Consider the following 15,154-nt stretch of genomic DNA (forward strand, 5'->3'; position numbering starts at 1 on the left):
AAGCAAACTGCACCCTGACCTCCCTCTGAGAGAGAAGCCTCAGTCTGCTCTCCTGTGGGTGCTGCAGAGCCCATATAAATTTCCCCTTGGCCACTGGCAGAGTAGGTTCTGAGTCACGGTCCCTGGGGATGCAGGATCTTCTGCTTGTACCCAAAACCACGGCAGCGGTTTTGGAACTGCCCAGACAGCCAGAGAGGTTCCAAGCAGCGATGGCACACTGAGATTTTCCCGATGGCCCGGGCTGGGAGTGCCTGGTCTTTCTGGATCTAAGAGCGCCGGGCTTGCGCACACCTCTCTCAGGGGAGGTTGTGGGTCATGCGCACGCATCTCAGGCTCTGGTGGAATGGCTCAGGTCTAAGAGCACCAGGCTGGGCTTTCATGCACCTCTCTCAGGGGAGGGTGAGGGGCGCGCAGGTCTCAGGCTTTGTAGCACAGTTCAGTGTTCTGCCATCTGGCAAGGCTCCCATCCACTCACAGGAGCCAGACCCCACGCGTTCTCGGGCACGCTGGTGGCTCAGGGACCAAGACTTGGTTTCTCCGCCTCACTTTCTCTGGCTCAGCGCCAAAGGAGGCTGTCCTGGGTCTGGGGACTTAAGCCCCTGTCCCTAGCCTCCCCGATTCCCACAATTCCCCCTCCCCGCGATCCTTTGCTCTTTTGGAGTGCTTTCTATCAGTCTCCAAGTTAATGCTGGTCCCCAGATGAAGGGCACTCTCGTATTAGGGGTATTCCTTTCCAGTCGGTCGCCTCTGGTGGCTCCCTCCCCCTTTTATCTTTCGCTATCAGTCCGAAGTTCCCACTCCACTTTACCTGCCCACTGGCATCTTCTGCCCCTGTAGAGATCCAGATGTGTATAATTCTGATCTCAGGCTGATTTCATGGGTTATCAGAGTTCTTTGGTAGGGAATCAGCTCACTTTAGGGTACAGGTTGAAACGGTGCCTCCTCCTACTTCCCCGCCATTTTGTCTCCCCTCCTTTCTTTTTCTTTTTTTGTTTTCTTTTCTCCTCCCCCTCCCCCTCCCCCTTCTTCTTCTTCTTCTTCTTCTTCTTCTTCTTCTTCTTCTTCTTCTTCTTCTTCTTCTTCTTTTTCTTCTTCTTCTTCTTCTTCTTCTTCTTCTCAAATCGCCTCTGTACCTAGCATTTCCTTTTTGCTCTTTAGTGTTGCATTCCCTCAGGCACAGGAATACTCATGAGACCAGTGCAAACCCTCATAAGACTGGGCGAACTGTGCACCTGAGCCAACCCTGACCTTGTTCAGCTCATGCCAGTGGCAGAGGGTGGCAGCTGAGAAACATTTCCCAGAAGGCTGGGCTGCATATGAGCCAAGGCTCTAAGCCCACACCACATATCCACTGTGCCATGAATTTTACTTACAATATACAAATTCTAAGGTTAAATTATTAACAATTTCAAATGGAAGACTACAAAATATTACTTCAAGTGCAAGGGTGACTGTACTGGTCACATGTACCAATCACAGAAGAACAGATCAAGACCTCCTCCTGAAACATTATCTTGTCCAGAGTTTGTGGTCCTTCTTGGGATTGTGAATAGTTAGTAGTAGGGGTGTCATGAGCCTTGGAGGAGTGATGGACAGCCTTCTTACCTATGCTGCCCTTCCTCCAAGACACCTCCTAATCATGCCATGTTCAACTATTTGCCTGCAGGTGGAAGGAATAGAGGTAAGGGAGTGGGCATGGCCTACCTAGATCTGTCAAACTGGGCCACACTCTGTCCAAAGCTAGCTCCATCTTCTTGAAATATCACAGGCTCCTCCACATCCAAGTTGAATCCATGATAAGAAGCCAGGACTGAGGAATATGGATAAGAAGGCAAGGGTAAGAGGAGCAGTCAGAAAATCCTCACATCCTCTGGACCACTGACTTCTTGGGATCTTGATGCCTACCCCAATCCAACTCATTTACCCAAAAGAAAGGTGTTCTCTTTTCTCTTTTTCTTTGTTTCCTGATTTGCCATCTGTTTGATTCCTGTTTCTCTTCCTCCCTCAGAAATTACCAAACAGTTATCAAAAAATTATCGTACAAAGAATGACAATCCAGAAAAATGCCCCCTCAAGGACATTTCAAAGGATATCCATAATCCTGGTCTGTTAGATCAAGCATGTCGCCTAAAGATAAAGTGACCATTGAGTTTATTTTCTAAATTAAGACCTTCTGTGAGTGAAAGGGGCACTCTCAATAATTACATCAGAGAGGAGGCAGGATGGAAGAAGAGTAGGGGACCCCAATTCAAGCAGTCCCCTGAATTTAGCTGAATATCTATCAAACCAGTTTGAACACCCATAGAATCAGCCTGAGATGTAAGGATATATTCCTGGATTTCTGTAAGCAGAAAAGTGACTGCTTTTTGCAAGATATGGTGTGCAAAGTTGTGAATCTGAGGGGAGGTGTTGGAAGATAAAGGCAAGGGGGAGGGAGCCTCCATAAACTGGTTCCTTGAAAGTCATATAACACCCAAAATTGGAACCCTTAAAAATCTGCTCTAGTGAGAGATACGCCTCACCAAAAATGGTTCTGGAATGAAAAGACAGAATTCTAGGTAGGACATTGTGGTCTTGGGATCCTAGCAGTCAGAGAGCAAACAGGGGTGCCTGAACTGGTAGAGTGCCCAAGTAGTGGAGCCAAGAAGCAGGTATTGTTCAGTGAGCCCAGGAGAGGACTATCAGCTCAGGTCACCTTAAACCATCAGTAACTGCTTTTTTCCTGAACAGCCTGAAAAGGACTGGAACCTGCACCTGCAACAGGAAAAAGCTCAGTAGCACCCCAGACAGGACATTAGGGTGGCACCCAGACATGATCCAGGAGCTTTGGGTGTCCATGCATGAGCATGCCACCAGTCAGGGTTTTAGAGGGAAAGGGCAATGGCATTCCTGGGCCCCGGGACTACCTCTGAGAAAGTTACTGTGGGCAAGAACAGATGGAGGACAAGCCTATGGATCTCACAAGACTGAAATGCAAATACCAGGGGAAAATAGTACATTGCATGCCAGGTGTTACTTCACAACTCATTTATTTTTTAGATAAAATTCTCCTTTCCTTTTCTTTCTTTTTCTTCTGCTTTTTCTTTTATTTTTTTTTCTTTTTACCTTCATCCCATTTCAACCTGGTGCTTATTATACCAACTTATATTTCATAGTCACTTTTTAACGTCTATCTTTTTCCATCTACATTTTTATAGATATATGCTTCATTTTAGTCCCTTTCCCACTCTACTCAATTTTATCTTTATATATCTTTATATATAATTTTATCATATATAAATTTATCATATATATAAATTGTCATATATATATAATATACATATGCATACACACACACATATAAGCTTTACTTTCCTTACAATTTTGGGATGTGCTGTCTTCTAACACACAGACCAAAATTCACTCAGGGATAGGTGGATATTACCCTGCTTTGTCACACTGTGAGAATATAGTCTCTCCTTCCCTCCTCCTTTTTTAAAAAAAAAAATTTATTCTTGTGTTTCATTTTGGCTTTGTTTTTCTGTGGTGGCTTGTGACTACTCCAGTATTTTCTAAGGTGCATCTCACTTGGGTGTGGTTGATATTTTGGACTCTTCCATTTACCCACCTGGCATTCTCTGGATGGAATAAGGAGGAACACACACACACACACACACACACACACGCAGTGTTCTCTGCCACAGAGCTAATCAATATGGATATAAGTAAGATTTCAGAGATAGAATCCTGGAGAGCAATCATAAAGTTAATGGCTAGGCTTGAGAAAGGTATAAGTGACAATATAGAATCTCTAAGGGCAGAAATGAGATCTAATCAGGCCAAACTTAAAAATGCTATCAATGAGATGCAGTCTAAACTGGATACACTAACAGCTAGGGTCAATGAGGCAGAAGAAAGAATAAGTGATCTAGGAGATAAGCTGCTGAAAAGGAAGGAAGTTGAGGAAAACAGATAGACAACTAATAGCCCATAAATAAAGCTTGGAGAATTTAATGATGCCCTGAAACGTTCCAATGTCAGAATTATTGGAATCCCTGAGGGGGTAGAGATAGAGGGGGCTGGAAGGTATATTTGAGCAAATCATAGCTGAGAACTTCCCTAATCTGGGGAAGGAAACAAGCATTCATGTCCAAGAGACAGAGAAAACCTCTCCCAATATCAATGAAAATAAATCAACAACCTGACATATAGTAGTGAAGCTTGCAATCTTACAGCCAAAAAAGCTATGGAGAGGAGATTCCTTACATATGGAGGGAGAAACATCAGAATAACATCAGACCTATCCACAGAAACCTGGCAATCCAGAAAGGGCTGGTAAGACATATGCAGGGTACTAAATGAGAAGAACATGCAGCCAAGAATACTTCACCCAACAAGGTTCTCATTCAGAATGGAAGGAGAGATACAGAGCTTCCAGAAGAGACAGAAAGTGAAAGATTATGTGACCACCAAGCCATCCCTACAAGAAATATTAAGAGGGATTCTGTAAGTGAAGAGAGACCCCAAGAGTCACATAGACCAGAAAGAAGCAGAAAATCTACAGAAACAGGGACTTTCATGACACTAAATTCACATCTTTCAATAGTTACTCTGAATGTAAATGGACTGAATTCTTCCATCAAAAGACACAGAGTTTCAAATTGGATACAAAAGCAGGACCCATCCTTTTTCTGTCTACAGGAGACTCATTTTGAAACTAAAGACACTTCCAGATTGAAAGTGAGGGGATGGAAAACTATTTATCATACCAATGGACCTCAAAAGAAGCTGGGGTAACAATTCTCATATCAGACAAATTAGATTTTAAACCAAAGACAATAGTAAGAGATGTAGAGGGACACTATATCATACTTAAAGGATCTATCCAACAAGAAGAGATAACAATCATAAATATCTATACCCCCAACATGGAAAAGGCCAATTATATAAACCAATCAATAATCAAAATAAAGAAACATGTTGATTATTATTACTAATGTATTAATACATTAATAGTAGGAGATGTCAAAACTCTTCACAGCCAAGGATGGATTATCTAAGCAGATCAACAAAAAAAAACAAGACCTTTGAATGACACATAGGACCAGATGGAATTCATAGACATATACAGAAGATTCCACCCTAAAACAATAGAATACTCATTCTTCTCAAATTCATATGGAACTTTCTCCAGAATAGACCACATACTGGTCCTCAAATCAGGTCTCAATCAATTCCAAAAGATTGCAATTATTCCCTGCATATTCTCAGACCAAAATGTTTTGAAACTGGAACTCAACCACAAGAAATTTGGAAGGAATTCAAACACTTGGAAGTTAAAGAGCATCCTGCTAAAGAATGAATGGGTCAACCAGGATATTAAAGAAGTACTTAAACAATTCATTTAAACTAATGAGAATGAAAACACATTGGTCGAAAACCTATGGAATACAAATGTAGTGAAAAGAAGGGACATATGCACCCCAGTGTTCATAGCAGCAATGTCTACAATAGCCAAACTGCTGAACGAGCTAAGATGCCCTTCAACAGACGAATGGATAAAGAAGATGTGGTCCACATACATGATGGGGTATTACTCAGCCATCAGAAAGGATGCATACCCAGCTTTTGCATCAACATGGATGGGACAGGAGGAGATTATGCTGAGTGAAATAAGTCAAGCAGAGAAAGTCAATTATCATATGGTTTCACTTATTTGTGGATAAGTGAATTTGGGAAGTGCTATCCCAAATTGTGCTATTTGGGATAGCATGGAGGACATTTGAATAAGGAAGGGAAAAATGAAGGGGGAGGATAACGGAGGAGGAGATGAACCATGAGAGACTGTGGACTCCAAGAAACAAACTGAGGGTTTTAGAGGGGAAGGGATGGGGGGATCAGTTGCCCTGGTGATGGGTACTAAGGAGGGCACATATTGCATGGAGCACTGGGTGTTATATGTAAATAATGAATCTTGGAATACTGCATCAAAAACTAATGACATACTGTATGGTGACTAACAAAACATAATAAAAAATAATAATAATAAAATAAGAAGAAAGAAAGAATGACAAACCAGAAAAAGAAAGAAAACTTATGGGATACTGCAAAGGCCATCCTAAGAGGGAAGTATGTAACCATCCAAGGCTCTCTCAAAAAATTGGAAAAATCCCAAATGCACAAGCTCACCTTACACCTAAAGGACCTGGATAAAGAGCAATAAATAAAGCCTAAACAAAGCAGGAGAAGAGAAATAATAAAAATTATAGGAGAAATCAATAAAATACAAACTAGTTCATTCTTTGAAAGAATGAATAAGATCAATAAACTTCTAGCCAGTCTTATCCAAAAGAAAAGGAAAAGGACTTAAATTAATAAAATCATAAATGAAAGAGAAGAGTGCAGACTAATGCAAGGAAATAGAAACAATTATTAGAAATTATTACCAGCAACTATATGCTAACAAATTAGGCAAACTGGAAGGAATGGATGCCTTCCTGAAAACTTATAAACTACCAAGACTGAAACAGGAAGAAATAGACAATCTGACCAGATGAATCACCAGCAAGGAAATTGAAGCAGTAATCAAAAACCTTCCAAAATATAAGAGTCCAGGGACAGATAAATTCCCAAGAGAATTCTACCAAACATTAAAAGAAGAAATCATACCTATTCTACTGAATCTGTTTCAAAAAATAGAAATCGAAGGAAAACTTCCAAACTCATTCTTTAAGGCTGGCATTAACCTGATCCCAAAACCAGACAAATACCATATGAAAAAGAATTACAGACCAATATCCCTCATGAAAATGAATGCCAATATACCCACCAAGACCCTAGCCAATAGGATGCAACAGTACATTAAAAGGATTATTCACCACAAAAAAGTGAGATTTATTCCTGGGATGCAAGGGTGGTTCAACATTCACAAATAAATCAATGTGATAGATCACAATCATAAAAGAACAAACAAGAGCCATCCTAATCAAAATACCAATGGCATTTTTCCAAGTGCTGAACCAAACAATCCTAAAACTTGTATGGAACCAAAAAGACGCCAAATTGCCAAGGAAATGTTAGAAAGGAAAATGAAAGCTGGAGGCATCACATCTTCCAATTTCAAGCTATATTACAAAGCTGTGATCACCAAGACAGCATGGTACTGGCACAAAAATGGACACATAGACCAATAGAACAGAATAGAGAGCCCAGATGTGGCCCCTCAACTCTATGTCAAGTAATCTTTGACAAAGCAGGAAAAAAACATCCAATGGGAAAAAGACAGTCTCTTCATTATATGGTGCTGGGAGAATTGGATAGTTATGTATAGAAGAATGAAACTAGACCATTCTGTCACACCATACACAAAGATAAACTCAAAATGGATGAAAGACCTCACTGTGAGACAGGCATCCATCAAAATCCTAGAGGATAACATAGGCAGTAACCTCTTTGACAACAGGCACAACAACTTCTTTCAAAACAAGTCTCCAAAGGCAAGGGAAACAAAAGGGAACAGGAACATTTAAGATTTCAGCAAGATAAAAAGGTTCTGCACACAAAGGAAACAGTCAACAAAACTAAAAGGCAATCCCCGGAATGGGAAAGGATATTTGTAAATGACACTATGGACAAAGGCATGATATCCAAGATCCATAAACTTCTATAATCTTCACAAACTGAACACCCAAAAAAACAGATAATCAAGACCAAAAAATGGGTGGAGGAGATGCATAGACACTTCCCCAAAGAAGATATACAAATGGCTAACAGACACATGAGAAAATGTTCATCATCATTAGCCATTGGGGAATTTCAAATCAAAACCACATTGAGAAATCACCTCACACCAGTTAGAATGGCAAAACTTGACAAGGTAGAAAACAACAAATGTTGGAGAGGATGTGGAGATAGGGGAACCCTCTTATACTGTTGGTGGGAATGCAAGTTGGTGTAGCCACGTTGGAAAACAGTGTAGAGGTTTCTCAGAAAATTAGAAATAGAGTTACCCTATTACCTGGCAATTGCACTACTGGGTATTTATCCCAAAGAAACAGATGTAGTGAAAAGAAGGGTCATGTGTACCCCAATGTTCATAGCAGCAATGTCCACAATGGCCAAACTCTGGAAGGGCCCAAGATGCTCTTCAAAAGATGAATGGATAAAGAAGATGTGGTCCATAGATGTAATGGAATATTACTCAACCATCAGAAAGAATTAATACCCACCATTTTCATCGACATGGATGGAAGTGAAGGAAATTATGCTAAGTGAAATAAGTCAAAGAGAAAGACAATTATCGTTTGGTTTCACTTATTTGTGGAATGTAAGAAATAGTGTGGAGGACATTAGGAGAAGGAAGGGAAACAAAGAGAGGGGAGACAAACCATGAGAGACTATGGACTCTGGGAAACAAACTGAGGGTTTTAGAGGGGAGGGAGGGATGAGTTAGCCTGGTGATGGGTACTATGGAGGGCACATATTGCATGGAGCACTGGATGTTATATGCAAACAATGAATCATGGAACATTATATCTAAAACTAATGATATACCATATGGTGACTAACATAACATAATAATAAATAAATAAATACATAAGAGACAAGAGCCATATGATCCTCTCAACAGATGCAGAGAAAGCATTTCACAAAATACAACATCATTTCTTGATGAAAACTCTTCAAAGTAAAAGAATAGAGGGAACATAACTCAATATCATAAAAACAATCTATGAAAAGACCACAGGGAATATTATTCTTGATGGAGAAAAACTGAAAGCTTTCCCCTTATAGTAAGGAGAGAGATGCCCACTCTCACCACTACTGTTAAATATAGTATTAGAAATCCTGGCCTCAGAAATCAGGGAAAAAAAGAAATCAAAGGCATTCAATTTAGCAAAGAAGTCAAACTCTCTCTCTCTCTCTCTTGCTCTCTCTCTCTCTCTCTCTATCATCTCTCCATCTTCCTTTCAAAGAATGATTGTGTTTCTGAGTATGAAAATGGGCTCTATGGCTGGACAAGTAGGAGGGTGCCAAATGTCTCAATCTCAAATGCCCCGGAGGGCAGGCAGGTGACATCAGTGAGTGAAGTGGGTAAGTGTGAGCACCAGAGAATTACAGGTACCTACAGTTTGTGGCCCTTTTAAAGGAAGTAGCAATTACCAAGCTCTAGTGTTCAGAGCTCTAGACCATCCCATTTCTCAAGAGAATCTGACAGTCTGGATTTTGTGTGGAATCTAATTTTTAACTGACACACAAGTAATTTCAAGTGACACATGGGTATGGTCTTGATACAGTTTTCTTTTTCTGTACTATTCTCTTGGCAGCAGTGGGACAGCATACCTGAAATCAAGACTTGAAGGACATGAGGGACCAAAAAGGTGATATACAACATATCCCCTCCCTAGTGACCCCTATGGCCTTCCCCCTGAGGACCTGGGACTCTGTCCCCCATACCACACACACACCAGGACCCCAACAGGAGGAATTATGGAAAGGGAGCACATCTTCCTCCCAATCATAGCCTACAAGTCCATCTTCTCTCATCTTTGCTCGGGTTATGACCCTCTCCTGATTCCAGGCCAATCCTCCTTCCACACAAGACTCTGGACACTAGGATCCTCCCCTGTTCTCAGCTCTTCCAGAGAGCTATATGAGCTAACCACCAGCCCCAGCCTGCCCTACCAGACGAAGATGCACCCTCAAGGATTCTCCCAGGCCTGAAGGCCTCCACTCACCACCCAGGAGGAGCACAATTCCAAAAGCCATCACTGAGCAAGCATTGAAGAAGTGAAGAGTTGAGCAGTAGAACACTGAAGGGCACTCAGTGCCCTTGGGGAGAGTTAAAATACTGACTCAGGGCCTTGAAATAACAGAAGGAGGAGCACAGTCAGGAAGTTCTTGGTTAATCACAAAACAAAGGCAGGGGCAGGAAGCCAAAGACACCCTTGGGGAAAATCCCCAATACTCTCCCACCACTACCACCTCTGTAAATCTGGCTTCCTTTTCCAGTGCCTGGCTTTCCCAGAAGACCATATTCCCCCAGCCCTTGAGACCCAGTTGGTAACCAGGGCAACCTGGGACCCCTCTGGGACCCCTCTGGGACCTCAGCAACCAGGTTGCATATAAGTGAAAGTGGTGAAACAGATGCCTGCAGAAGCCCCACTGCATGAATGTGAGCCTGAAGAAAGGCAGACCTCCACCTCAGATAGCAGTGTTGGGGGAGGGGTAGCATAAATGAGGGTGTTGTTTAAAAAAGCAGACTCCATCAGGAGATAAATGGATATCTACCAACTGCGGACCACAGGGAAAGGGAGGGAAAACTGAAGAGAAAGGGGTGGGGGGGTGGGGTAATCAGGTGATGGGTATTAAGGAAGGTATGTGTGGTGATGAGTATTGGGTGTCATAGCACAACTAATGAATTGTTGAACACTACATCAAAAACTATGGATATATTATACATTGGTGAATTGAACATAATAAAAAATTTTAAGTACATGGATTTTCTTTTTATCTTATATTATTTTATTTTATTTTATTTTATTTTTTCAGTGTTCCAAGATGCATTGTTTATGCACCACACCCAGTGCTCCACACAATATGTGTCTTCCTTAATGCCCACCACCAGGCTCACCTAATCCCCTACCCCCTTGCCTCTTAGAGGAGAACATAGTACATGGATTTTCTATAGGCGATTAGAATTAAATCTACCCAATCCATTTTTTAGAAATAGAGGTAAATGGATAATCAAATGGGCAAATGGGCTTAGTAGTCATATAATAGGTTGACTAGTCAGTGTTAAAAGAGAACAGACTACATATATATGTAACAACATGGATGAATTTCAACTTTGTCTAGGTAAAAAAGGTAGACACCAGGCTGCATAATGTTTGATTCCTTTCATACAAATAGGCAAAACCAATCTATAAGGATAGAGATAGAACAATAATTGCCTCAGATGAGGCAGACAGGGAACTTCTAACACTTGTAAATTTAACATTCAACCCTTTATGTTTTATTATTTAATAGTTTAATATTTTAACATTTGTTAAATGGGAGAATTTTTGCATCCATGTTCATCAGGGATATTGGCCTCTTTTGGTAATTCTTTTTTGGTGAGGGCTTTGTATTGTTTTGGAATCAGGGTAATGCTGACCTCATAGAATGAGTTTGGAAGTTTTCCTTCCTTTTCTATTTTTTGTAGCAATTTGGGAAGAATAGGTATCAATTCCTCTTTAAATGTTTGATAGAATTCCCTGGGAAGACATCTGGCCCTGGATTTTAGTTGGTTAGGATATTTTTGAATACAGATTTTGATTTCTTTTCTGGTTATCAGCCTGTTCAAATTTTTTATTTCTTCCTGTTTCACTCCTGGTAGTTTACATGTTTCTAGGAATTTATCTGTTTCTTCCAGATTGCCTGATTTTTGTTGCCATGTAATTTTTCACAATTTTCTCTGATAATTGTTTTTTTTTAAGATTTTATTTATTTATTTGACACAGAGAGAGATCAGAAGTAGGCAGAGAGGCAGGCAGAAAGAGAGGAGGAAGCAGGCTCCCCGCTGAGCAGAGAGCCTGATGCGGGGCCCGATCCCTGGACCCTGAGATCATGACCTGAGCCGAAGGCAGCGGCTTAACCCACTGAGCCACCCAGGCGCCCCTCTGATAATTGTTTATATTCCCATGGTTTTGCTTTGATCTCTCCTCTTTCATAATTTTACCTATTTGGGTCCTTTCTTTTTTCTTTTTGATATGTCTGGATAAGTGTTTATCAATTTTATGATTTTTTTTTCGAAGAATCAGCTTCTAGTTTCTTTTTTTAATTGTGTTATGTAGGTCGCCATACAATACATCATTAGGTGTTTTTTAATTTTTTATTAACATATAATGTATTATTAGCCAGAGGGGTACAGGTCTGTAAATTGCCAGATTTACACACTTCACAGCACTCACCCTAGCACATACCCTCCCCAATGTCCACAACCCAACCACTCACTCCCTAACCCCCACCCCCAGCAACCCTCAGATTGTTTTGTGAGATCAAGAGTCTCTTATGATTTGTGTCCCTCCTGCTCTCATCTTGTTTCATTTCCTCCTTCACTACCCCCCAACACCCCCCCCACGTTCCTTCTCAAATTCTTCATATCAGGGAGTTCATATTATAATTATCTTTCTTGGACTGACTTATTTCACTCAGCATAATACCCTCTAGTTCCAACCACGTCATCACAAATGGCAAGATTTCCTTTGATGGTTGCATAGTATTCCACTATATATATATACCACTTCTTCTTTATTCGTTCATCTGTTGATGGACATCTAGGCTCTTTCCATAGTTTGGCTATTGTGGACATTGCTGCTATAAACATTCGGGTGCATGTGCCCCTTTAGATCACTACATTTGTATCTTTAGGGTAAATACCCAGTAGTGCAATTGCTGGGTCATAGGGTAGCTCTATTTTCAACTTTTTGAGGAACCTACATGCTGCTTTCCAGAGTGGCTGCACCAGTTTGTATTCCCACCAACAGTGTAGGAGAGTTCCCCTTTCTCCACATCCTCACCAGCATCTGTCGTTTCCTGACTTGTTAATTTTAGCCATTCTGACTGGTGTGAGGTGGTATCTCATTGTGGTTTTGATTTGTATTTCCCTGATGCTGAGTGATGTGGAGCACTTTTTCATGTGTCTGTTGGCCATCTGGATGGCTTCTTTACAGAAATGTCTGTTCATGTCTTCTGCCCATTTCTTGATTGGATTATTTGTTCTTTGGGTGTTGAGTTTGATAAATTCTTTATATCAGATAAAGGGCTAGTATCCAAAATCTATATATTATATATATATATATACATATATATGTATATACATATATGTGTGTGTGTGTGTGTGTGTGTGTATATATATATATATATATATATATATATATTTAATTTTATTAATTTGGGTCCTTTCTAATTTCTTATGGATAAGACTGGCCTGGTCTGTGGATCTCACTAACTCTTTCAAAGAATCAGCTACTAGTTTCTTTGATCTGCTTTAATGTATTTCTGGTTTCTAATTCATTGATCTCTGCTCTAATCTTAATTATTTCCTTTCTTGTGCATGTGTTATGTTTAATTTGTTGTATCTTCTCCAGACCTTTAAGGTGTAAAAATAGTTTGTGTATCCGGGATTTTTCTTATTTTTTGAGTGAATCTTGGATGGCTATGTATTTCCTTCTGAGGACTGCATTTGCTGAATTCCATAGGATTTGGATTGATGTATCTTCATTCTCATTGGTTTCCATGAATTGATTAAGTTCTTCTTCGATTTCCTGATTGATCCAAACATTCTAAAGCAGGATGGTCTTTACCTTCTAAGTATTTGAATTTCTTCCAAACTTTTTCTAGGGATTGAGTTTCACAGCATTGTGGTCTGAGAATATGAACGGAATAATGTCAATATTTTGGTATTGGTTGAGACCTCATTTGTGGCCCAGTATGTGGTCTATTCTGGAGAAAATTCCATGTGTGCTTGAGAAGAATAGGTATCTGTTGTTTTAGGAGAGAATGTTCTGTATCTGTATCTATGAGGTCCATCTGGTCCAATATGTCATTCAAAGCTCTTCTTTGTTGATTTTGTTTTCTTTTAAATTTTTATTATTTTTTAAAATTTCTTTTCAGTGTTCCAGCATTCATTGTTTATGTATCACACCCAGTGCTCCATGCAATACGTGCTCTCCATAATACCCACCACTAGGCTCACACAACTTCCCAACCCCTGCCCCTTCAAAACCTTCATATTGTTTTTTAGAGTCCACAGTCTCTCATGGTTAATCTCTTGCTCCAATTTCCCACAACTCCCTTCTCCTCTCCATCTCCCCATGTCCTCTGTGTTATTCCTTATGCTCCACAAATAAGTGAAACCATATGATAATTGACTCTCATTGTTTGACTTATTTCATTCAACATAATCTCTTCCAGTCCCGTCCATGTTGATACAAAAGTTGGGTATTCATCCTTTCTGATGGAGGCATAATACACCATACGGACCATATCTTCTTTATCCATTTGTCCATTGAAGGTTCTTTCCACAATTTGGTGACTGTGGCCATTGCTGCTATGAACACTGGGATACAGATGGTCCTTCTTTCATTACATCTGTATCTTTGGGGTAAATACCCAGTAGTGCAATTGCAGGGTCATAGGGAAGCTCTATTTTTGATTTCTTAAGGAATCTCCACACTGTTTTCTAAAGTGGCTGCACCAACTTGCTTTCCCACCAACAGCATAAGAGGGTTCTCCTTTCTCCACATCCTCTCCAACACACGTTGTTTACTGTCTTGTTAATTTTGGCCATTCTAACTGGTGTAAGGTGGTACCTCAATGTGATTTTGATTTGAATCTCGCTGATGGCTGGTGATGATGAACATTTTTTCATGTGTCTGATAGCCATTTGTATGTCTTCATAGGAGAAGTGTCTGCTCATGTCTTCTGCCCATTTTTTGACATGATTATCTGTTTTTTGTGTGTTGAGTTTGAGGAGTTCTTTATAGATCCTGAATATCAGTCCTTTCTCTGTCCTGCCATTTGCAAATATCTTCTCCCATTCCGTGGGTTGCCTCTGTTTTGATGACTGTTTCCTTTGCTGTGCAGAAGCTTTTGATCTTGACGAAGTCCCAAAAATTCATTTTTGCTTTTGCCTCCTTTGCCCTTGGAGACATATCTTGAAAGAAGTTGCTGTGGCCAATGTTGAAAAGGTTACTGCCTATGTTCTCCTCTAGGATTCTGATGGATTCCTGTCTCACATTGAGGTCTTTTATCCATTTCGAATTTATCTTTGTGTATGGTGTAAGAGAATGGTCGAGTTTCATTCTTCTACACATAGCTGTCCAATTTTCCCAGCACCATTTATTGAAGAGACTTTTTTCCACTGGATATTTTTTCTTGCTTTGTCGAAGATTATTTGACCATAGAGTTGAGGGTCCATATCTGGGCTCTCTACTCTGTTCCCCCGGTCTATGTGTCTCTTTTTATGCCAGTACCATGCTGTCTTGGTGATCACAGCTTTGTAGTAAAGCTTGAAATCAGGAAATGTGATGCCCCCAGTTTTGTTTTTCCTTTTCAACATTTCCTCAGCAATTTGGGGTCTCTTCTGATTCCATACAACTTTTAGGATTGTGTGCTCCAACTCTTCAAAAAT

The 15,154-nt window shown here is 40.4% G+C and overlaps 1 protein-coding gene across 1 annotated transcript in view; it reads right to left on the reverse strand.

Moving 5' to 3' along the window:
- The window catches only part of LOC116858080 (integrin alpha-D-like), a 43,672-nt gene extending 33,851 nt beyond the window's left edge, over positions 1-9,821 (reverse strand). Inside the window, exons 1-3 of the mRNA XM_032842642.1 lie at positions 9,717-9,821; positions 1,705-1,810; positions 1,435-1,456 (exon numbers count right to left, since the gene is read on the reverse strand). Coding sequence (XP_032698533.1) covers positions 1,435-1,456; positions 1,705-1,810; positions 9,717-9,747 — 159 coding nt within the window. The 5' untranslated portion in view covers positions 9,748-9,821. The remainder of the gene's footprint in view (positions 1-1,434; positions 1,457-1,704; positions 1,811-9,716) is intronic.
- Between the last annotated feature and the right edge of the window lie 5,333 nt (positions 9,822-15,154).

Source organism: Lontra canadensis, unplaced genomic scaffold, assembly GCF_010015895.1.
Source record: "Lontra canadensis isolate GAN:19392208 unplaced genomic scaffold, GSC_riverotter_1.0 scaffold132, whole genome shotgun sequence".
Taxonomy (NCBI): Eukaryota; Metazoa; Chordata; class Mammalia; order Carnivora; family Mustelidae; genus Lontra; species Lontra canadensis.